Source organism: Staurois parvus, unplaced genomic scaffold (genome assembly GCF_062004578.1).
Source record: "Staurois parvus isolate SC_StPar_1 unplaced genomic scaffold, SC_StPar_1.0 ptg000152l, whole genome shotgun sequence".
NCBI classification, from domain to species: domain Eukaryota; kingdom Metazoa; phylum Chordata; class Amphibia; order Anura; family Ranidae; genus Staurois; species Staurois parvus.
The window spans coordinates 1,861,722-1,884,048 of record NW_028317948.1 but is presented as its reverse complement, the minus strand read 5'-3'; the positions used below and the strand labels follow the sequence as shown (position 1 = coordinate 1,884,048).

At 42.9% G+C, this 22,327-nt stretch overlaps 1 protein-coding gene across 1 annotated transcript in view; it reads right to left on the bottom strand.

Moving 5' to 3' along the window:
• The window catches only part of UQCRC2 (ubiquinol-cytochrome c reductase core protein 2), a 38,150-nt gene extending 16,440 nt beyond the window's left edge, over positions 1 to 21,710 (bottom strand). Inside the window, exons 1-9 of the mRNA XM_089674791.1 lie at positions 21,573 to 21,710; positions 14,682 to 14,759; positions 14,350 to 14,499; positions 13,915 to 13,979; positions 13,542 to 13,598; positions 8,188 to 8,312; positions 7,962 to 8,059; positions 6,516 to 6,573; positions 4,653 to 4,748 (exon numbers count right to left, since the gene is read on the bottom strand). Coding sequence (XP_089530917.1) covers positions 4,653 to 4,748; positions 6,516 to 6,573; positions 7,962 to 8,059; positions 8,188 to 8,312; positions 13,542 to 13,598; positions 13,915 to 13,979; positions 14,350 to 14,499; positions 14,682 to 14,759; positions 21,573 to 21,605 — 760 coding nt within the window. The 5' untranslated portion in view covers positions 21,606 to 21,710. The remainder of the gene's footprint in view (positions 1 to 4,652; positions 4,749 to 6,515; positions 6,574 to 7,961; positions 8,060 to 8,187; positions 8,313 to 13,541; positions 13,599 to 13,914; positions 13,980 to 14,349; positions 14,500 to 14,681; positions 14,760 to 21,572) is intronic.
• Between the last annotated feature and the right edge of the window lie 617 nt (positions 21,711 to 22,327).

Sequence of the window (22,327 nt, the reverse complement as noted above, 5' to 3'; positions counted from 1 at the left end):
CCCCCCAGACCGTAGTGGGAGCAGGAGTACCCCCACCACCCGAACAGCAGTATAAACATTAGAACTCCCAGGCCCCCCCAAACAAATACAATGAGCCTAGGGTTTTCAACACATGGCACCCCCGGTAATATGGCCAGGAAGGACAGGACCCCTCCCTCCACAGAAAAGAAACATTAAGGTACAAAGCCCTTCTGAAATGATAAAGAGTCAAAAGACAAATAAGCGATATAACCCAGGCCTAAGAGCATGATGTGGGGAGATCATGAGGGGTTATAGCCGGTACACTATAGAGCAGACAAAGCTCCGGCATTATGTATAAGACCCGTCTGGCATTAAAGGCAGTCACACACGGCCAAGGCCTAGCATTAGTGACAGAGCAAATAACAGGTTCAGCAGGTTCCACGGTACAACGTCAATTAGTCCAGAATTAGTCCAGAAGACGGGGAAGCCAGACTCAAGAAAAAAAAAAAATATATATAATAATAATAATAATAATAATAATAGGTAGGTCAGGACTCACATGGACCCTCAGTAGATGGTGAGTGGGGTTTGCGACGTTGTCTAGGCAGAAGGCCGGGTAGAAAGCCCAATGGGGAAGGCCCACCCAATTGCCAGGGCAGGAGCTGCAGCCAGTCAGGCACTACAATTGGGTCCACCTCCATGAAGGAAAAGAGCGCCGGTAAGTCTTTTGCGGATCTCAAGGTAAAGAAGTGAGGCCCCTTCCGCATAGAGATGATCAACGGGTATCTCCAGCGGTAGGTCAAGCCAGCATGATGGATCTTATCCAAAAGAGGGATAAGTAAGGCATGTCTCTGCAAGGTAGCCCAGGAGATGTCAGGCAAGATCTTGATGGAAACCTCATCAAAATCTGTGTCCCCCTGTAGCCAGGCTTTATGTAGAATAGATTACATCCCTTCCTTGCCCGTCGACAGATTACATCCCTCGGGCAATTCAGATCAGAAGGCGTCCTGTGCACTCTGTCCATCTCCAGGTCGGCCGGAGGGGTAACGTCCAGAATATTATGAAAGATAGCCGTGACCGTGTCTCGAAGGTGAACAGGTCTTGTGGCCTCCAGGAGGCCCCGAAGCCTCAGGTTATTGCGACGGCTCCGGTCCTCCAGATATAGTTGCAGAGCTACCACCGCGGCTACGTTAGACACCTGCGTGTTCTCCAGAGCCGACACCCAAAGGTCCACAGCAACCACAGACTGCTCGTCCGTGGAGAGGCGGTCGGCCAGAGTGTGCATCTCTGAGCGCACAAGTCCGAGTTCCCTGCGATGCGTGTCCTCCGCCCGTGTAACGAGGGCCTCAATGTCGGCCTTAGTGGGGAGTGCCTGGATAAGTGCCCGGAGATCATCTGCCGTGGGCGGAGTTGCAGGAGTGGTATGTGCGGGTACGGGATCTGGGCAGTCCACAGAGAAAGCCTCAGGAAGGTTGACATACACGTCAAAGGTGTCCGGGGTTGGAGAAGATGGCCGGGATATGGACCCAGAAGGCGAGACAGTTGGCGTGCAACGTGTCGCCGCCATATTAGTGTGAGTCCCGACAGCCAGTCTCTGGGAAAAAACGGTTTATCTCGGTCTTTGGGTTGGGTCCCCGGGATGCCTGTGTCCCCTTCACCCTCTTCTTCTTGACTGAGAGCATGATATGTTGTTGTAGCAAGGTTTGGCAGCAAATAGGTCAGGTGCAGGAGCTCAGGAACAGTGCATCCTCACTCGGCAATATCCAGACCATGTCCCCCTCAGATTTTCAACTTTTACAGAAGAAGCAAAAAGGATAAAATGGTAAACACATGGCCCCTACATTGCTAGGGTATAACCATACCATTAGTCTTTTTCCCCAACCCATAACTTTCTGCGATGACATCTCAAAAAGCTGGAAGCCTCTGACTCATGCTGACCTCTAATAGTTGCTCATTCATATTCAGGGAAAGAAAATTGTTTTCAGGTACTGCACTTGTAGGAAGTATAGGCAAACCTACGGTCTAACTAGCCTGTTATAACTTATTTATCGCAGAGATGGATACACACACACAGTACATTCACACTCCCTGCCTTCAAAGAGATCTAAGACAAGCTAAGGTCCCTAGCTCTTATGCACACATATTTGTGCCAATTTAGACAATCAACTTAACCCACCAGCATGCCTATGGACAATTTGAGGAATCCCACACAAGCACAGGGAGAATATGGCTCTTTATAGATAATGAAAACATGTACTGTTAGAAAAACATATATATTATAAAAGAAAAATGTTGGGGTACTCTGCACAGCTACCAGATTTCAGATACAATTTAGCAAGGCAAATCTGAAAGATACAACAAAAAAACTTAGAGTGGTTACTATGGGATTACCCTTGATCTGCACTCTTAAAATACTCCTGTATGCTGGAAAGTACACAGCTATCACCAAATTCTCAATTAATGCTTCTGTAACGTACAACATCTACAGTGGATATAAAAAAATCTAAACACCCGTTAAATGTCAGGGTTCTGTGATGTTAAAAAAAAAAAAAAAAAAAAAAAAAGGACAAAGATAAATCATTTCAGAACTTTTTCCACCTTTAATGTGACCTATAAATTGTACAGCTCAATTGAAAAACAAACTGAAACCTTTTAGGGAGGGGAGTAAACATAAAAACCTAAAATAATGTGGTGTGCACACCCTCTTATAACTGGGGATATAGCAGTGTTCAAAATTAAGGAATCACATTCAAAATCATGTTAAATAGGAGTCAGTACACACCTGCCATCATTTAAAGTGCCTCTGATTAACTCCAAATAAAGTTCAGCCGTTCTAGTAGGTCTTTCCTGACATTTTCTTAGTCGCATCCTACAGCAAAAGCCATGGCACACAGACAGCTTCCAAAGCATCAGAGGGATCTCATTGTTAAAAACTATCAGTCAGGAGAAGGGTACAAAAGAATTTCCAAGGCATTAGATACACAATGGAACACAGTCATTATCAAGTGGAGAAAATATGGCGCAACAGTGACATTACCAAGAACTGGACGTCCCTTCAAGATTGATGAAAAGACGAGAAGAAAACTGGTCTAGGAGGCTGTTAAGAGGCTTACAGCAACATTAAAGGAGCTGTAGGAAGATCTGGCAAGTACTGGCTGTGTAGTACATGTGACAACAATCTCCTGTATTCTTAGTATGTCTGGGCTATGGGGTTGAGTTGCAAGACGAAAGAAAAACCATCCAAGCCCGGCTAACTTTAGCAAAAACACATCTGAAGTCTCCCAATAGCATGTGGGAAAATGTGTTATGGTCTGAGGAGACCAATGTTGAACATTTTGGCCATAATTCCAAAAGATATGTTTGACGCAAAAACAACACTGCACATCACCAAAAGAACACCATACCCACAGTGAAGCATGGTGGTGGCAACATCATGCTTTGGGGCTGTTTTTCTTCGCCTGGAACTGGGGCCTTAGTCAAGGTAGAGGGAATTATGAAAAGTTCCAAATACCAAACAATATTGGCACAAAACCTTCAGGCTTCTGCTAGAAAATCTGAACATGAAGAGGAACTTCATCTTTCAGCATGACAACAACCCAAAGCATGCATCCAAAGCAACAAAGGAATGGCTTCAACAGAAGAAGATTAAACTTTTGGAATGGCCCAGCCAGAGCCCAGACCTGAATCCGATCAAAAATCTGTGGGGTGATCTGAAGAGGGCTGTGCACAGGAGATGCCCTCGCAATCTGGCAGATTTGGAATGTTTTTGCAAGGAAGAGTGGGCAAATATTGCCAAGTCAAGATGTGCCATGCTAATAGACTCATACCGAAAAGGACTGAGTGCTGTAATAAAATCAAAAGGTGCTTCAACAAAGTATTAGTTTAAGGGTGTGCACACTTATGCAACCATATTATTTTAGTTTTTTTCATTTTTACTTCCCTCCACCTAAAAGATTTCATTCTGCTGTTCAACTGAGTTGTACAGTTTATAGGTTACATTAAAGGTGGAAAAAGTTCTGAAATTATTTATCTTTGTCCCAATTGTTTACATCACAGAAACCTGACATTGTTAAAAGGGGTCTGGAGTCTTTTTATATCCACTGTATCTATCAGTTTAGGGAAAATGCTAGCATCTGAACAGTTCCATTTTTTATAAACAGATATCCTGGCTTGACAACTGGAGGCGTCACATTAATTTTTGTTCCAAGCAAATACAAAAAGGAGGTTGACCACACTTCAAATCTTCAGAAAAATTGCAAGCTTTTATTGCTAAAATTCAAACAATACAGGTATCACAGACCCAGGATACAAGATAGCAGCAACATGATTAACCATTGTTAACCATGCTGCTACTTTCCTGTATCCTGGGTCTGCGATGCCTGTATTTTTTGGACGTTATCAATAAAAGTTCACAATTTTTATGAAGATTGAAGTGTGGTCAACCTCTCTTTGTATTTGCTTGGAATGTTCAGATCACGGACTGGACCGGCACCCTGTAGTTCAGAAAGGGGATTACATGATTATGTCTCACCTGGAGTGGTGTCTGCTTCTCTGATACAAATTTGTGTTACCAAAAAACTTAGTACACAGGAATTTGCCAGTAAACTGCTAAATCTGGAAGATCTAAAAGCATTTGCAAGGCATTTAACCTACTGAAATGCCGAAGAACACAAAAAATGAAACCTACGTACCTCCACGATACTGAGCTTTGACAGCTGCAGGACCAGCACCACTTCTGACATTAAGAAACTGTTCTCCAACTTGTTTAAGGACAGAATGACTGACACCTATGAATAAAACATTCTATGATTTATTGCATTTCATAAAAACAGACCAACATTTTCTTCATCATTCACCTAAAAATGACCAGTTAAAGTGATTGATTATTAAAGTTGGAGTAAACTCCCACTGGACACTTGTATGTACAGGTAAGCTATAATAAAGCTTACCTGTAGGTGCAAGGAATATCTCCTAAATATGCACAGTTAGTGTCCTTGCAGCTGGTGAGTTCACCAATGCATGCGCTCTGGAGGAACATACCCGTGCTGTTCCTTCAGAGCTCTGTGCCGCAACTGAGACTGCTGCATGCATGGAAGTGACATCATCGCAGCTCAGCCAATTAAGCAGCCAGAGCCTGCAGACCTGGAAGGAAGACCGAGTGATGATGGAAGACCTTTCAGCGGTAACAGTGCGCCGCTGGAGGGCTTCGTTCTAAGGCAAGTCTTTCATAAGGTGCTCATGCGAAGCATACTAGCACATTATGACATTACCTTGCAGGGAGAACGTTTTTTGTTTTTCCCCCCACTAAAGTTTACTACCACTTTAATACGATTTACTAATTTACAAAACAAAAATCACTCCAACTACTCACAGCTATGAAGCTGCAGCCATGATCCTGGTTAACAACTGGCTTTCAGCTAAAGTGATTTGAGTGGCTTCACAGTCACCCAATCACTTACAGGGCTCTGAAGGGGGTCGCCAGTCCTGCCACTGACATTTCAAGGCTCTCCTGTTCCACCGTTATCACTGCAAGCTGCTGGCTTGGCTGCCCACATGGGCATGCAGATGGAGGATTCGTTCCCCGATCTTTTCTGTGACAAACGACATAGAAAGAGACGAGGATTTCTTCACTTCCAGTTTTGGTGCTGTGTTTCCCTGTGTTTGTTCAGATGCTTTGAAGGGTAGAGGAGGAATCAGGGGTCTTAAAAGACCGCAGATCTCTCCATAAACAGTATTGGTCACTGTCAAAGCTATCACAAGGGATATGTTGTTCATTCCTTGTGATAGCATTAAAGTTGAATTTTAAACAAAAAAAAAACCCAAACATGGTTTAAAAAAGTGTGTAGAAAAAAAAAACAAAAAAAAAAAAACAATTTAAGCACCCCATTTTCTCTCTGGAAATGCAAACGCGGTCATAGCTTCAGCACACATATCTAAACAGTGTATTGTTGCAAATGTCAGAGTGAGAACAAAAATTCTAGTACCAGAGCTCATGTTTAACTCTAAGCTGTAAAGGCTTTTAAAGCGTAGCCTATGGATCATTTTAGGCACGGTAGTTAGTTGCCATTTCACATGCATGCCTAATTTTAAATCTTGACATTTTTGTTATTTACTGGGTGCAACATCTTTCACAGACTACCAAAAAACTGGTATTATATTGTGTTCGTGTGTACTAAAATTCAAGTAAGTGTATTTTTTCCTGAAAATTTGCATTTGATAAATAGCTGCGCAAAATAAAAAAAAATTGCAATAACCACAATTATATTCACCAGGACCTCAGTTTTCAGAAGAATATAATGTTTGGGGGTTTTAAGTAATTTTCTAGCAAAAATTGAAGATTTTAACATGTATGTGAAACATTTCAAAACATGTGAACACTAAATTTGCCATGGATGGCAAGTGGTTAAAGTGCATGATCTTGACAGCATTAGATTTGCACACCAGATCCTCTGGATATGTTCTGCAAATAAAAAATTTCAGGAAAACTGAAGTCCCACCAAAAGTCTATCAAATAGATATGACCACAAAAAATGCAATCCTCACAATTTACATACCTAAACCTACAAAGGCCAGTCTTCCACTTGTGAAATGAGTCTGCACGTACTGCTGCAGCTGAAAAAAAAACATTGAAAAATATTCTAAAGCATCCGCTGCACATTAAGTTTCTCTTCTTTTCTCTGTCTGCAAAAACAGATTTGTATTTTGCACAAGACAATTATAGCCTAGGCATGTTAAGAAATGCTCCATCTCTGGGAATTGTTTGTAAAGTTATTGTATGGCATCAGTGTGGTACTAATTTAACTTTACATCTATTTTAAATAAGTAAATATTTCCTATGATCATCATCTCCATCTAGTGGCCATAATGTACTATTTTCCAGAGTCACTCACTTAATCTTGCCTAAGCAGAACCCTGAAAAATTTTCCTTTGGTTTTGAAATTCCCCTGAAAAATAATCAGTGCACTTCCTGTTATTTGTGGGTGCCTAGGCACTCCTGTGACTACAGCTTTATGCAGTCATGTGAAATAAGTACACCTTATGGACATTTACCTCTTCTTTCAAATAGTGTCAACAGATAAAAGGTTACATACTTAAGTAAAAGCACAGGGAAAATCTTTAGGAATAGATGTTATTGTGTACTGTGGAATAAGCATACACCCTTGGCCTTAGTGGCTGGAATTACCCGCTTTGTTTTGCATAACTTTCACCATTCTCAGACATTGACTCAGAAATGTTTTATCCTACCTGTCTGTGGGTTTTCTTGCATGAACTGCTCATTTTATGCATAGTACTTTCATGGCATACCAAGTCAGTCATGGGCAAAATATTAGCTACAGTGAGCCCTCAGGCAATAGTTGCGGCTACTTTTCTCTCTCCTATTAGCCTTCTTCCACAGTTAAGTTCCACTTTAAGAAAATGCGTACACAAAGTACAACGTTTGCACACTCGTCCCCCCTCCTTTGCTTGCCTGCCAGGCTGAGTGCTTGGTTAAGGGTCTGCAATGGATTTTGAGGGCAACCTCACACAATTGTTTTTTTGCTTTTGGAATTTTTTGGCATTGGGTCCCTCTGAAAATTTATACAAGACTCAAAGGGTTGGGTATCGATTGTGGGGGAATCCCCACGCCAGCTCCTTTGTTTATGCTCATCTGTATGCTGAATGAGATGTGCAGGGGTGAGCGGTAGTTAGCACGCCAGCAGTTTAACAACCAACTATTCATTTTATATATTTATTAAAAAAGTGTATGGCTAGACCACTACTTCCTAAAAACTCATGTATTTTTTTTCTTTTAGTTAACTGACTTAGATTGCTTTATGAGGTATTTACTATGCACTTCTTATTTTTCTGGAAAATCCCACACAATCTGATAATGAATTGAGGTTTTCAATATTGCATGAGATTTGGATCAAATGAGTCACGTGATCCAAATAACGCACACACTACTGCTTTGTGATTTGAGCCTTTAGATTTGTTTTTTTGCAAAGTGACAAAATTGTTACCTCATCTGGTGAAACTTTTCCAATTCTGTAGTCAGGACAGAACAAGGAATTAGAAAGACCATTACGGTAAGCAGCAGCATGAAGGTTCTCCAAGATACCTGTAGAACGAAAAAAAAAAAAAAAAACACAACACTTCACATCAAACACTTAACACTAACTTATTTTATGCACAAAATACACTTTACAAAATATCAAAAGAAATAAAAAAAAATAACTTACTACTTACCAACTTGTGGATTTTGGAAAGCCAAAACCTTATCAGTCTTTACTCTGTCCGCAAGTTCAGCGATCTCCCATCTTCTGAATTCTGGGGCAGTAGTGATGTTAATGAGATATTCCATTACAGTATCCCTAAAAAAATAAAGGAAATCAAATCCCAAATTCTTTTGTAGTAGTGTCTGTACATTCATCTGATATATTGGTTATAATTGAAAGCCATTATATTAGTACAGAATTATCAACCATTAAGGCATGAGGTGAGGACAATGTGGCTGTGTTTTGCTAAGGACTATGGAAAGGTAGGGGCAGAGGTAAAAGCACTGGAACATTTTTATTTATTAGAAACAGTTCTAATAGGGCTGGAAGTCAGAAATGTGGTTGACACATTTCAGCAGCTGCTCAGTAGAGCTCAGAAAAAATTGTTTCATTAAACAGGATTTATATAAGCCAATAGAAAAATAATACATTTATGAGCCTGGAGTTGTGCATTTATTTATAAGAAGATTTATATAGGAAAGCCTAAAGATCCCAGTGTTCTGAATACGATAGATAAGGAGAAGTTACATTTTTGGAACACGTCACACCCATATTTAGGGTGGAACATGCAACATGTTCCATCTCCTGCTGCCAGATTTTCTCCCCGCACCCACTGTCACAATTCAAAAACAGTGCTGCTGTGCAGGGCTCCCCCCATGGCTGTGTCATTCGTTTACACTTTCCTGTGAATGAATGAACTACAACTATGGTTATCCACCATGGCTGATGGTTTGTAGTTCTGAATGAACTGTGAGGGCACTGATGAGTGCCCTGGTAGTTCATTCACAAACCCTGCAGCTTTCAAAATGATAGCCCATATACAGGTACAGGCTGAAAGCTGCAGGGATTGTCTGCAGAAACTGGACATTGCACCCCTGATCACTTTTGAAATGCTTTCCAGGCTCCTGCAGGAGAAAATATATTCACATTTTTTTCTGCAAGTTTCCACATAAAAAAAATTAACCTAAACCTTTAAAAAGGAAGCCTGCACTTTTATGTAGACATTTGCCGAACCCTCCGGGCCGCTTCACACCAAAGAAAAGCATTCCAGATGCACGGTCTCGAAACGTTCCGGTGATTTTTGATGTGTTCCGGTATGTTTTTTTACCCTCGCTTTTTCTTCAATTTAAATAGGGACATGTGCATTCCACCACATTCCAGTACAGTTCTGTGCAGGAAAAATGCAGTCTGTTCTACTTCTTTTTTTTTTTTCTGCAACTGGAACGCACTGGAACTGCAAGCACTGATATGAACTATGACATTGACAACCATATAAACTTCTTTCTGTCCATGCAGAAAAAAAAAAAACAAAAAACGCATGTAGTGTGAACTGACCCTCCATGTAAAAAAAACTTGGCTTCTTTGGGTGTGTTATTGGGCCGGTGTGGAAGAAACGAGTATTAAGGAAAGTAAGCAGCCAGTATTGCCAACCCTTATCCTAACATTCTTGTTATGTGCTGGTCATGCTGATCCAGTAGCTTCAGTACTTTGAATCAATGAAACAGAAAAAGTATGAATTTCAGGTGAACTTTCCTTCACCACTTTCACCAAAAAGGCACATGGTTGAGTATGGAAGCACACTAGGATTCTAGGGCTGTTGGGAAGCTGTATGAAGGTATGTGCAGTTACCTCAGCATGACTTGGAGTTACATCACAAATGAAAGCCTGTGCACCCAATAAGATCTGTGCTGAACAGTGCTTTGAGGGCCTCAACAAAACTGCTGAAAATTGCAGAAAGCTTTGATAAATAATTCACAAATACTTGCTGGCTAAAATGCTCTTCAAACTGCCACTTGCCCTAAGCAAGTTGAACATTGTGTTAAATACACCTTAGAAATCTGAAGCAAACAAAATATGGCCTTAATATCCATATTAAAATTAGGAAAGCCTAAGTTTGCTTGAACACTGGCCTAGCCTAAAAATAAATAAATAAAATCCAGGTTAAGTGCCACAGTCTGTTTTGATAAAGCACTTTATGGACAACCATTTTTCTGCTGCTTTGGAAAAAACAAGCAGAGCATACCCAGAAAATTCCAAAGAAACAATGCTCTATTATATCTGCTAAAGTGAACCTGACATGGTCTAAACAGTATCTAAAAGGCACTAGTGTCAGTTTTAAATGAAATCTCAGTGTAGCGCCTTGGATGCATGCCTCAAAAGGGGAAGTTCAGCTTTAAGACCTCCTCCCCTGCTCCTGTTTGTGAAATGGAGCTTTTGGGGGTGGGTGTGAGTGGGTACCGGATTTTGACAGGCTCCCGCTCCCACCGCCTAGCCGATCGGAAGTCCTCCGCGATGTAATCCACCCCCCCTTCAGTCTTCTGGGACATGTGACAGGTCCAAGAAAACTGCAGGACCATTCACAGTGCCGTGCATGCACAGTGGGTACCCGGCTGTGAAGCCAAAAAGTGTTACACCTGGCTGCCAATAGTAAAGATATTGACGTTTGGAAGAGAGGATACAAAGTGAAAACAGCGGGGCTATGGCAGTGCACGGTGAAGAAGAGCCAAGAGCGTTGGCAGGGGACCCCAGAAAAAGAAGGATTGAGGCTGAACCAATGCACAGAAACTTGTTATAATGTTATTTTAATTTTAAAAATTTGGAAGCTTTAGTACCACTTTAAGCCTCAGTCCTAACGTCTAAGTTTAAGTCCCGTTCCTCTACAGTTCACTCCATTTAAACTAAATGAAGGGGTTGAAGCCAGAAGGCCCTGTGCACAATCCACACTTAGGATCCAAGGATTCTACAGGCACATAGGGAGCAATGTGAAGACTAAAGCTGACCATAAACGGATTAAAATTCAGCTGGTTACGAAGACCGACCAAATTTCGATTAGTGTGTGGCAGTCCCTGCTTGACAACAGGCAATCATTTAATCGACGTCTGTCAAAGGGACAGGTAAAAACATTTTTCTCAATCAGTGGCTGCAGCAGTTGATCAGTGTATTCCGACGAGGGTGCAACTGTCAGAAAACAATGTCCCGATGGGGTGGCTTTCTCCGTCCACCTAGTTTGTGTAGATGGAGGAGTCGATTAGTGTTTTTGTTCAGCCTGCTGAATACAGTCAAGATACAAAACATAATATGACAATATACAGTGCATTCATAAAGTATTTATACCCCCTTCACTTTTTCACTTTTGTTATGTTGCAGCCTGATACTACAATTGTTTAAACTAATTTTTTTCTCCTTGATCTACACTCAGTATCCCATAATGACAAGTGAAAACTGAATTTTAGAAACGTCTGTGAATTAAAAAGAAAGAAATATCACATGTACTTAAGTATTCAGACCCTTTACTTAACCACCTGCCGACCACAGATAGCCGAATGACGGCTACACTGCGGCCAGCCAGTTCTGGGTGGGCGTCATATGATGTCCTCCCAGAACGCGCTCTCCTGCGTGCCCCCGGGGGCGCCCCCCTGGCGATCTCCGTGATCGCTGTGTCCTATGGACACAGCTGATCACGTGATGTGGTAAAAGGCCAATCACAGCGGCCTTTTACCACGTGATCAGCCGTGTCCAATGACACGCTGATCACTGGGAAATGCAATTGCCGGTCCTCGGCTGCACTTTCCTCCAGAGCGTGAGGAAAGTGCTGTCGAGAACCGGCAGTTGTCAGAGCAGGGATCGGCACCGATCATCAGTGCCCTGATGATCGGTGCCCAGCAGTGCCACCCACCAGTTCCGCCCAGCAGTGCGCCCACCTGTGCACCCTCCTGTGCCACCCAGCAGTGCCACCCACCTGTGCCCACCAGTGCCACCCACCTGTGCCCATCAGTGCAGCCCAGCAGTGCTGCCAGTCAGTGCCACCAGCCAGTGCCCAGCGGTTGTGCCAGTCAATGCCCAGCAGTTGTGCCAGTCAGTGCCTAGCAGTGCCACCTATCAGTGCTGCCTATCCGTGACACCTCATTAGTGCTGCCTATCAGTGCTGCCTCATCAACGCACATCAGTGAAGGAGAAAAACTACCTGTTTGAAAAATTTTATAATAGAAAACTTTTTTTTTTTTTTCAAAATTTTGCACTTTTGTTTATAGCGCAAAAAGTGCCCAGCGGCGATTAAATACCACCAAAAGAAAGCTCTATTTGTGAGAAAAAAATTATAAAAATTTCATATGGGTACAACGTTGCATGACCGCGCAATTCTCATTCAAAGTGCGACAGCGCTGAAAGCTGAAAACTGGCCTGGTAAATAAGGGGGTATAAGTGCCCGGTAGACAAGTGGTTAATACTTTGTTGAAGCACCTTTGGCAGCAATTACAGCCTCAAGTCTTTTTGGGTATGACGCAACAAACTTTGCACTCCTGGATTTGGGGATTTTCTGCCATTCTTCTTTGTAAATCCTCTCAAGCTCAGTCAGGTTGGATGGGGACCATCAGCAGACAGTCATTTTCAGGTCTCTCCAGAGATATTCAATAGGGTTCAAGTCAGAGCTTTGGCTGGGCCACTCTAAGACATTCACAGACTTGTCCCTAAGCCTCTCCTGTATTGTCTTGGCTGTGTGTTTAGGATCCTTGTCATGTTGAAAGAAGAACCTTCAACCCAGTCTGAGCGCTATGGAACAGATTTTTATTGAGCATATCTCTGTACTTTGCTCCATTCAGCTTTCCATCCCTGACCAGTCTCCCAGTCCCTGCTGCGGAAAAAAAAACACCCCCACAGCATGATTCTGTCACCACGATGCTTCACCGTTGGGATGGTATTGGGCAGGTGCCTGATTTCCGACAGACAGAACATTTAGAATTGAGGGTAAACAGTTCAATCTTGGTTTCATCAGACCGGAGAACCTTGTTCCTCACAGTCAGAGTCCTTCAGATGCTTTTTTGCAAACTCCCAACAGGCTTTCATGGGTTTTGCACTGAGGATAGGCTTCCATCTGGCCACACTGCCATGGAGCCCACATCGGTGGAAGGCTGCTGTGATGGTTGTCCTTCTGAAACTTTGTCCCATCTCAATATAAAATCTATGGAGCTCATTCAGAGTGATCATTGGGTTCATGGTCACCACTCTTACTAAAGGCCCTTCTCCCATTCAGTCTGACCAGCTCTTGGAAGAGTCCTGGTTGTTCCAAACTCCTTCCATTTGAGAATTATGGAGGCCACTGTGCTCTTGGGAACCTTCAGTGCAGAATACACTTGTTTTGGTAGCTTTCCCCAGATCAGTGCCTTTATGAAACACTGTACATGCTCCATATACATGTTCCAAGAAAATAAAAAACCCAGCACATTTCATATTTATACATTTCATAAACAAGGGGGGGGGGGGGGGGAGACATCTTCTACTTTCCATATATCTAAAAATAAAAACACCCAAGTACTTTAAATTACTTACACATCATCTCTAAGACATTCCACTGCGTACACAATGTTGTCCCTTGTTGATGTCACACTGTGGAAAAACAAACGTAACAAATGGCTATCAGACAGTCTTCACACAGTAACTGCAAGAATAGCAACATTACTAGAACTATTCAAGGAAAAACACAAAATGTAAATAGCATTTATAAAAAATAAAATTTGATTTCTGTAGCACATCCCATGAACCTGTAACCCACAAGGCATAAAAACATTATTTAGTAGTTCAAAACACAAGTATAATGGTTCCTTGTGGCTAACTGATCTCAGTAGTTCGTCTAGAAATAGTTTCTCTTTTATTAAATTGCTAAAAAAAATCTCTCTTTCAAAAGTAATTTTCAAACACAAACCTTAAGCCAGCTCCAGCAGCTTCAAGACCACGGGTAATTTTAAAAGCGGAGGCTCCCTTAGTTGTCTAGAAATAAAGATTAGAGTAAATGAGATAGAAGTTTTGGTAAAATACATATGCCTAATTGATGCCATTGGCTCCTGCTGCTGTCAGTCACAGTGAGGTGAAAACTTGGGGTGGAGCCCAGCAGTGCTTTATGTTAATGGACACAAAGTGGGCCTCAGGAGCAAGCCCACACAACGGCTCCCATAGCAAATAGCAAGTGGCTTGCTAAGGGGGCAGAGGAGTCAGGAGAGCCTGTGCGGGACCGGAGAAGAGGAGTATCAGGGCTACTCTGTGTAAACCCATTAAAGTGCAGGTATGACATGATTGATATTTTAGTGAAAAAAAAAAAAAAAAAAAAAGCATTTACAATCACTTTAGGATTGATATTTACCAAGTTGGATGCAAGACGTAAAACGTGATTAACACCCAAATTGTTGGCGGTTTCATATCGGCTTCCTGCCTTTATAAACATTCCGATCCTAGAAGATGGGGCGTAGTTTTCTAGAGAGGCGACAACCAGCCCATTTGGCAACTTTGTGATCTGTAAAACAATGTGCAAGCAAGCATCATGAGCTAAAGCCGATAATAGATATATAAAATATCAAAACATAGAACCTGTAAAAGGACACGAATTCCCAGTCAAAGAAAATAAAAAAAATCTGTATGCATAATGCAGATTTACACCCAGAAAACCAGTAACAAAATGTGAGTACAACAGCTTACCTCAAGCTCCTCAGGAAGAAGACGAGCCTTGCCAGCAGCTTCAGGCTTTGTGGCTGCTTTTGCTGAATAAAGCCTCCTCTGTAATAAAAGTGTAATATTAAACATCAAAGGGTTTCGGTCGATGCTGAAATCTCTCTAACCACTAATAATCATGAAAATTTAAAAAATTAAACCATTTTCCATCTCAGGAGCAGTTTTGCCTCCCCCAGGATAACTATAAAAACAAATGACAAGTTACAACTTATTACTTTTGAAAGGGGACTGTGGAACACAAACTGGTTCACTTAGAGTCTCGTGCACCTGTGCATGGTAGGTGTGCTAAAGGCGTACACTATTCTGCACATGTACCACAGGAAGTATACCAGAAAAAAACACCCATAAAAAAGGAAAAGGAAATTTGTTTTGGTGGAAGAAACATACAAAGTCTCTTCTACTAAAAAAAAAACAAAAACACCTACACAAACTAGTTTTTCAACTTTAATTCTGCTTTAAAGCCTGATTCAAGGTATGATTGACCTTTCAATAGTTTGTTTGGACCAAATGAGCTATAGCCTTCACTAAAAACACTTGCTGTCAGCACTGTACAAACTGTATGTAGCATGAGCTACATACAGTATACAGAGCTATATCTTGCAGTGAAGTGTAAACTTCCTCCCCCACCAGGAAACAAAATTGAGCTAATCACTTCTCAGCCAGAGGAAGCTTTGTATTTTCTGAATGAATAAAAGGCTACCTCTGATTGGCTGATGTGGAGAGCTTGACATTATTCATCCGCCTCAGCCAAGTAGAGAAAGCTTTGTATTCATGCCACAGAGTTTTTACAGCGGTGACAGTAAACATACCTATTAATGAGTTTATTCAAACCTGGAATTAGGCTTTAGTGTCCATGTACACAGACCTTTAGAGGTTTTTAGTAGCAGTAGCGTTTACCAGCAGGAAAAAAAAACCAAGTCCAGAGCATCCAAGAGCAGCAGAAAGAGCATTTTGGCAGAAAAAAAAATGCCGACAGCTCCTAAACTCTACTAAATACCATTGCCCAGTGTTTAGCAGTTTTTTTCTTCATTGGTTGTCAATGAGAGTGCCGGGAAGCCGGCCGCCGCATCCTTGTCAATGGATGAGTCATCACCTGTCAGCGGGGTTCCCCACTGACAACTGAATGAAAAGCAAAAACATTTTGCTGGCAATATAAAAAAAAACAAAAAAAAAAAACGTATGGGGGTCTCCATCCCAATCCATACGAGGTCCTTTGGGTCTGGTATGGATTTTAAAGAGGCCAAAAAAAAAAAAAGTGCATGGGGTCCCCCCCCCAAAATCCAGACCCTTATCCGAGCATACAACCTGGCAAACCCACTGAACCATACCAAGCCACATGTCCTCAATATATAAGGGGGGGGGGGGGGGCCTACCCCCAAAGCACCTTTTCTCCATGTTGATGAGGACAATGGCCACTTCCCCACAACCCTGGCCACTGGTTATGGAGGTGGGGGATTATTGAAATCTGGAAGCCCCTATTCATTTCACCAAAAAAAGTGTAAAAGAAATAAAAACAAAAACACAGGTTTTTGACAAGTTACTAAAAAAAAAAAAAAATCAAAAACAGAAAAAAAAAAAAAAAGTCCCCTGGTGCAGATCCACCATCAATCATGACACCCGCCATCACTGCCGACCCAAAAAAAAGTAAATTAAACAAAAGAAAAAAAAACCTCTGGTCCCGACGAAGGCTCCTGCCGTCTGACAGCTCTTAAATAACGAAGGGGCAAGACCATCCAGTGACGTCACCAGGAGACCCCACCCACTTGACTTCACTGACCTGGGTCTTGTTGGGTCAGTGACGTCACAAGGGGGCAGGGTCTCCCGATGAAGTCACAGGATGGCTCCACCCCTTAGTTATTTAAGGGCTGTCAGATGGCAGAGCTGCCACATGGTGGGAACCTTTGTTGGGACTGAAGGTTTTTGTTTTAATTTTTTAATAAAGGACTTGGCAAAAATGTGTGTTGTGTTTTTATTTACTTTCTCCTCTGGCAGTCCTATGAGGCTGCATGACCCCTGACCCTCTGTCTGGACAGCGCCGACTGGCCCTGTGTTGATTACATGCACCCTCCCAAAAAAAAAAAAAAAAAACCTCTCTAGCACTACACACCCTGCATGTGCAGGGTGCCTCCTAGGACTCTGTACTACCAGCAAATGGAATGGGGACTGTGGAAGAAGGGAAGGATCAGAGAAGAGAGAATCAAACAGGGTTTTTTTTTTTTTAACACAATGATTAACCCCCTAGGTTCCAGTCAGTATAACCAGCATGTTTTACTGCATATACAGACTGATTTTACTGTTGTGGGTTTAGTAAGACTTTAGGCTGAGTTATGACAGTGAATTTATTGAGACAAACAGAACCAACTCGCTCTATCAAGGTGGAGAGAGTTTCCTGAGGGCTAAAGAAAGCGCTCTGTACACAGTGATTGCTGGACAAGATCAAAGTCTTTACCTCTTGCCACTCGGTTACAGTAGATTTACTGGTGGCAGGTGCAGGCTCAGCAATGTAAATAAATGTTGCAAGCTTGCTTCTGGTCTGGGGCATTCATGCACATGCCCCCAACTGTGTCCCACCAATGATTTATGGCCGAGACCTGCTGATTGTGCTGTGATTAACACAGCCTTAGTCCTGCGTTTACTAGCACAAGGCTCTGTAAACAGAGCAGTGATCTGGCTGTTTCTTCTCCCTGCAAAGCAGGGAGACAAAAAACAGCTAGATCAGTTAGTAAAAGCAGCACATATTACATGTGTTAGACACACAGTTAATCCTTTGATTGTCCCTAGGTGTTAGCCACTTCCCAGCATCATTAGTACAGTGACAGTTTTATATCTGAGCACTGTATTAGTGTCACTAATAATGTCAGTTAGTGTACCTCCCAGCGAGGGTCTGTTAGCGTCAGATTGTTAGCTACACTGTCACAGTCCCACTATAAGTCACTGATCACTATCATTACCAGTAGAGCTTCAAAGCTGCGTAAATTCAGTATATATGCCATCGTTTGTAGATGCTATAACTTTCAGACAAACCAATAATATAAACTTATTGGGATTTTATTTTACCAAAGACATGTAGCAGAATACATTTTGGCCAACATTTTTTAAACAATTTGATTTTTTTTTAATTGAATATGTTTTATATCAAAAAGTAGAAATGTTTTTCCCAAAATTTTTGGCCTTCTTCATTTATATAATAAAAAAAAATAAACCCAGTGGTGTTCAAATACCACCAAACGAAAGCTCTATTTGTGTTATATAAATTTAATTAGGGTAGAGTGGCATGACCGCGCAATTGAGGCTTTACAGGTGGACTGTTATTACACCTTTTCCAACTTAAGTGCACCATTTATTTATGGGACTGTATTATTTTTCACATTGAAATTTTAGGTTTATGTTATTACTAGCGCTGCACCATTTTCCGCATGTTTTTTATGTAGTCTGCAATATTATGTAAGCTGCTGGATTTTGCTTTTATGGTTATTTTTCAGCTATTACTGTAACCCAAGCGCGATTATTTGTGGTGTTTAATTTTGACCAGGCAATTACCAGTTAAAATAGTGCAGTGCTGAAAAGCAAAAAATGGCCTGGTCATAAAGGGGGTAAAACCTTCTGGAGGTCAAGTGGTTAAAGGGGAATTTCACCAATCCCCCTAAAAACAAAAAAAATCATCCCCACTTACCATTTAACTTTAATTCCGGAAAACCAAAGACATGCAATGTCTTTTCTGCAATAAAATACACCTACCCGTTTGCTCGCTGTCTTCTCCAACATGTAAACTGAGCCGTGCATACACAACTCAGCTTACGCTGCTGGGACAATCCCTGCAAGCTGGGATGACTGACTCCTGTGCATGTGTAATGTCATCCCGCACCAGCCGAAGACCAGCATCCAGCAGAAGATGCAAGGGGTGCAGACGGTTGAAGGAAAAAGTAAATTTAGCTCTGCTTTCACTACTTGTCACTTTTAAAGCTGAACAAACGTACTTCTCCTCCAACGGTGCAACATCCATGAAGTCCCTCGATACAATCTTCTAGGTGTCAGGTCCTAAACTGTCTTGATTGGCCAGCCAGGGAATGAAATTCATTCATTCTGGAAATGCAATGTTTCTTCTGCAGGCAAGAATCTGCCTGCTTGTGGAATTTATTTGCACTCCAGTTCTGCTTTATTTTATGATTATTACAGATATATTGTGTTAGCTAAAAAAAAAAAACTTTTAAATAAAGCATTTTAGTGTTAAATGATCCAACATGAATGCCAAAAAAGTAGGTATGCCAAATTCATTTTTATTTGTATAATTTACTTATAACTGTAAAAGGCTTTATTCACATGTGTGACCTGGGGGTGGGGGGTGGAGTACAATAAAACCTGGCCACCTTGAGCCATGGTTTTACTGCCTGCCTGAATCTAACATACAGCTGCAGCAAAACGTAAATACAATGTTGCCTTCAGCGGGCGATGTTGCTGCTGAATGCGTCCAATGCAGTTCTATGGGGCCGTGCAACAAATGTACTACAACTAGGTGCAATGCACATGACTGGAACACAGTAGTATGGCGATTAAATTAGACAGTGAAAAGGCAACATATCACCTCCACACTACCTGCCAAACACCTCTGAAAAGCGATATGAGCTTAGATCACTTTTCAGACAATCACCAGTTTCTACCACACATAAGAATGAGTCTTAGGCCTCATTCACACTGGGCTTACTATGCCATACACCCATGTTCACTCATACAGGTGCTCCATTCATTCTCGTGCAGGCAATTCCATTGATGTCAAGTCCAATATGACATGCTACTGGGTGCAGGTATGTTTCCTGAACACAGTACATATTTGGGGGGACACACCCACATGGATGTCATATTGGGACACAGTGGCTGTGCAGCTGCTGCCTCCTAAAATGACATCAATGAGGCTGCCTGCATGAGGATGCATAGAACACCTTGTGTGGGTAAACACAGCCCTGCATGGGTATATGGTATAGTACGCACACTGTGAATAACCCCCCTTACACATATATGCAGTGGCAAAAAAAAAAGTGGACTTTAACATCCAGCTGCTGCACATATGTGTCCATGGCGGCCTGAAGTTGTGTGCTGAGAGTACGCTCCCAGCACAATGACCAAGCTGTCTCTGACAGTCCTTGGTCACTGTTTCTGATTGGGAGCCTGCGGTACGGGCTCCAGATCATGTGACTGCTGTGTCAGCTAATCACATGATAGAGACGTTGCACTGTGTGAAGGAAGTGATCTGCAAGTATTAAATGTAGCAGGGTTTCCTGAGATCTGTAAATCCGAAGACATGCTGGTAGGTTAATTGGCTCCTGTCTAAATTGGCCCTAATATGTATATGTATGAATGTGAGTTAGGGACCTGAGATTGTACACCCCTTGAGGGTTAGGGACATGTGAATGTACAATATATATGTAAAGCGCTGCATAAATTAACAGCGCTATACAAGTACCTGAAATAAAATAAAAGATTTCATTCTCTTCTGCTCTACAAACCATGTGTTTGCCTTGCTGGGAATTTTATTAAAGCTGTAGTAGACTCTGCTAAAAGTAAAAGAGTCCCCTGGAGTGTTATACCACAATGTGCTAGCGTGCACTGCAGATTAACACATTATGGGGAGATTTACTAAAACTGGTGCACACAGAATCTGGAGCTGCTGTGCATGGTAGCCAATCAGCTTCCAGGTTTTATTGTCAAAACTTAACAAGCTGGAAATGGTTGTAAAGGCTCAAGGTTTCTTACCTTCATGAATTCTATACATGAAAGAAAAACAACTGTGTAGCAGCCCCCCCATCCCCCTTAACACTTACCTAAGCCCCATCCTGATCCAGCAGTGATGTTCACAAGAGCCTCGGTTCTCCGGGGACTGACACTCCTGATTGGCTGAGGCAGCAGTGGGAGTCACTGGTTCCCGCTGCTGACAATCACAGCCAGTGAGCCAATCAGGGGAGAGTGGGACAGGGCCGAGTTGACACTGTGTGTGAATGGCTGGTGAGCCGCGGCTCGAGTGCCTCCATAGCAAGCTGCTTGCTGTGGGGGCACACAACAGAAGGGAGAGATCAGAAGTGCCATCGGGGAACCCGAGAAGAGGAGGATCTGGGTTGCTCTGTACAAAACCATTACGCAGAGCAGGTAAGTTTGACATGTTTGTTACTAAAAACAAGACTTTAGTATCACTTGAAGTTAGAAGCCGATTGGCTGCCATGCACAGCTGCACCAGTTTTAGTAAATCTCCTCATGACAGACTATCAAGCAGAGCCCTCCAGCACTGAGCTGTCCCTGCTCCAGGAACTTCCATCGGTGCCTGATCTTCCTTCTGGGTTGGCGCTCTCCAGCCAGGCCGCGATGATGTCATTCGCACAGGAGTCACGATGGCAGCGCAGAGCGCACAATGACACGAGTGGCTGCGGACGATGTGAATGTTTCCTCTCCGGTGCACCTATAGAAGATAACAGCAGTGCCCACAGGGAAGACCACTAATACGCTCCCCTGCAGGTTCACAGTTCAACTCTGAGTTGATTCCCACTGTAACACACCGGACACAGGCCCTCCTCACCGTACACAAGGAGTGAAGGAACCGGTGCCCCCCCATATACACAGCACAGGGGTGACCTTCACTCTCCTCCATGTCATACTACCCATACACTCCTCACTCAGCCCGGCCTGTCACCGCCGACACCCCCTTCCTGTGTCCGGTCACCCTCCTCTGCCGCCCCGGGTAGAAGGGTCACCGTACACGGACACAGGGGGTGCAGGCCGCACAGACACGGAGCTCTTCACCCGACCTTTATCCCGCCCCCCCCGTCCGGGCAGAGGCCGGGGACACCACCCCCCACACTCCCCATATCTTACAGAGAGGACCCGGGCACCGTTCAACACCCTCATGACCGCTCTCTCTCCTTCAGCCGCTGACAGGAAGATAGGACGGTCACTTCCGCTTTCCCGGCATGCCCGGTGCCGCCCCTTTAACTCTCTCTGTTCCGCTGGGTACCCTGGTGGGTCAGTCATTCCCTGAGCTGGCACCGAGCCCCCTGTACTAGAGGGAGGGAAGAGGTCACCCGGGGGTACAGCACTGCTGAGACTAAACCACGGCGCCTGCTTTACTTTGTATTCTCGTGATTTCTGTTCAGGGAAATGGAAGTATTGCTGCCACTGAGTGAGGACTCCTGCTCGGGTTATGTAGGCTAGGCGCACATCATACGGGTGTGAACAAGTCCGTGCGTTTCCCATGCGTTCCCGCATGTCACGTGTAGGGCAGCCCATTTATTTCAACTACGGACCTGAAACGCACCAAAGTCCCTGAACCGGTTTCAAAATCATTCCACACCAAACCACATGGTGCTGTGGCACTGTGCTTCTTGGCATGCCTGATACTGTATCAGCTATGCATGGGTAAGGCGAGGTTTAGGCATGCATCAAATAATCCTGTATAATAATACAAAGAACTATCAATGTAGGGCTTAATTGATGATATATGTAATTAGTATTCATAACCAATCATCCACCAAAGGTGAGATGTCACATATGGATAACACAAATCAATGAAAAAAGTACAAATAAACTGGAAGTGCTGGTGCTTTGCAAGATGCCGGAACCCAGAAGGATAG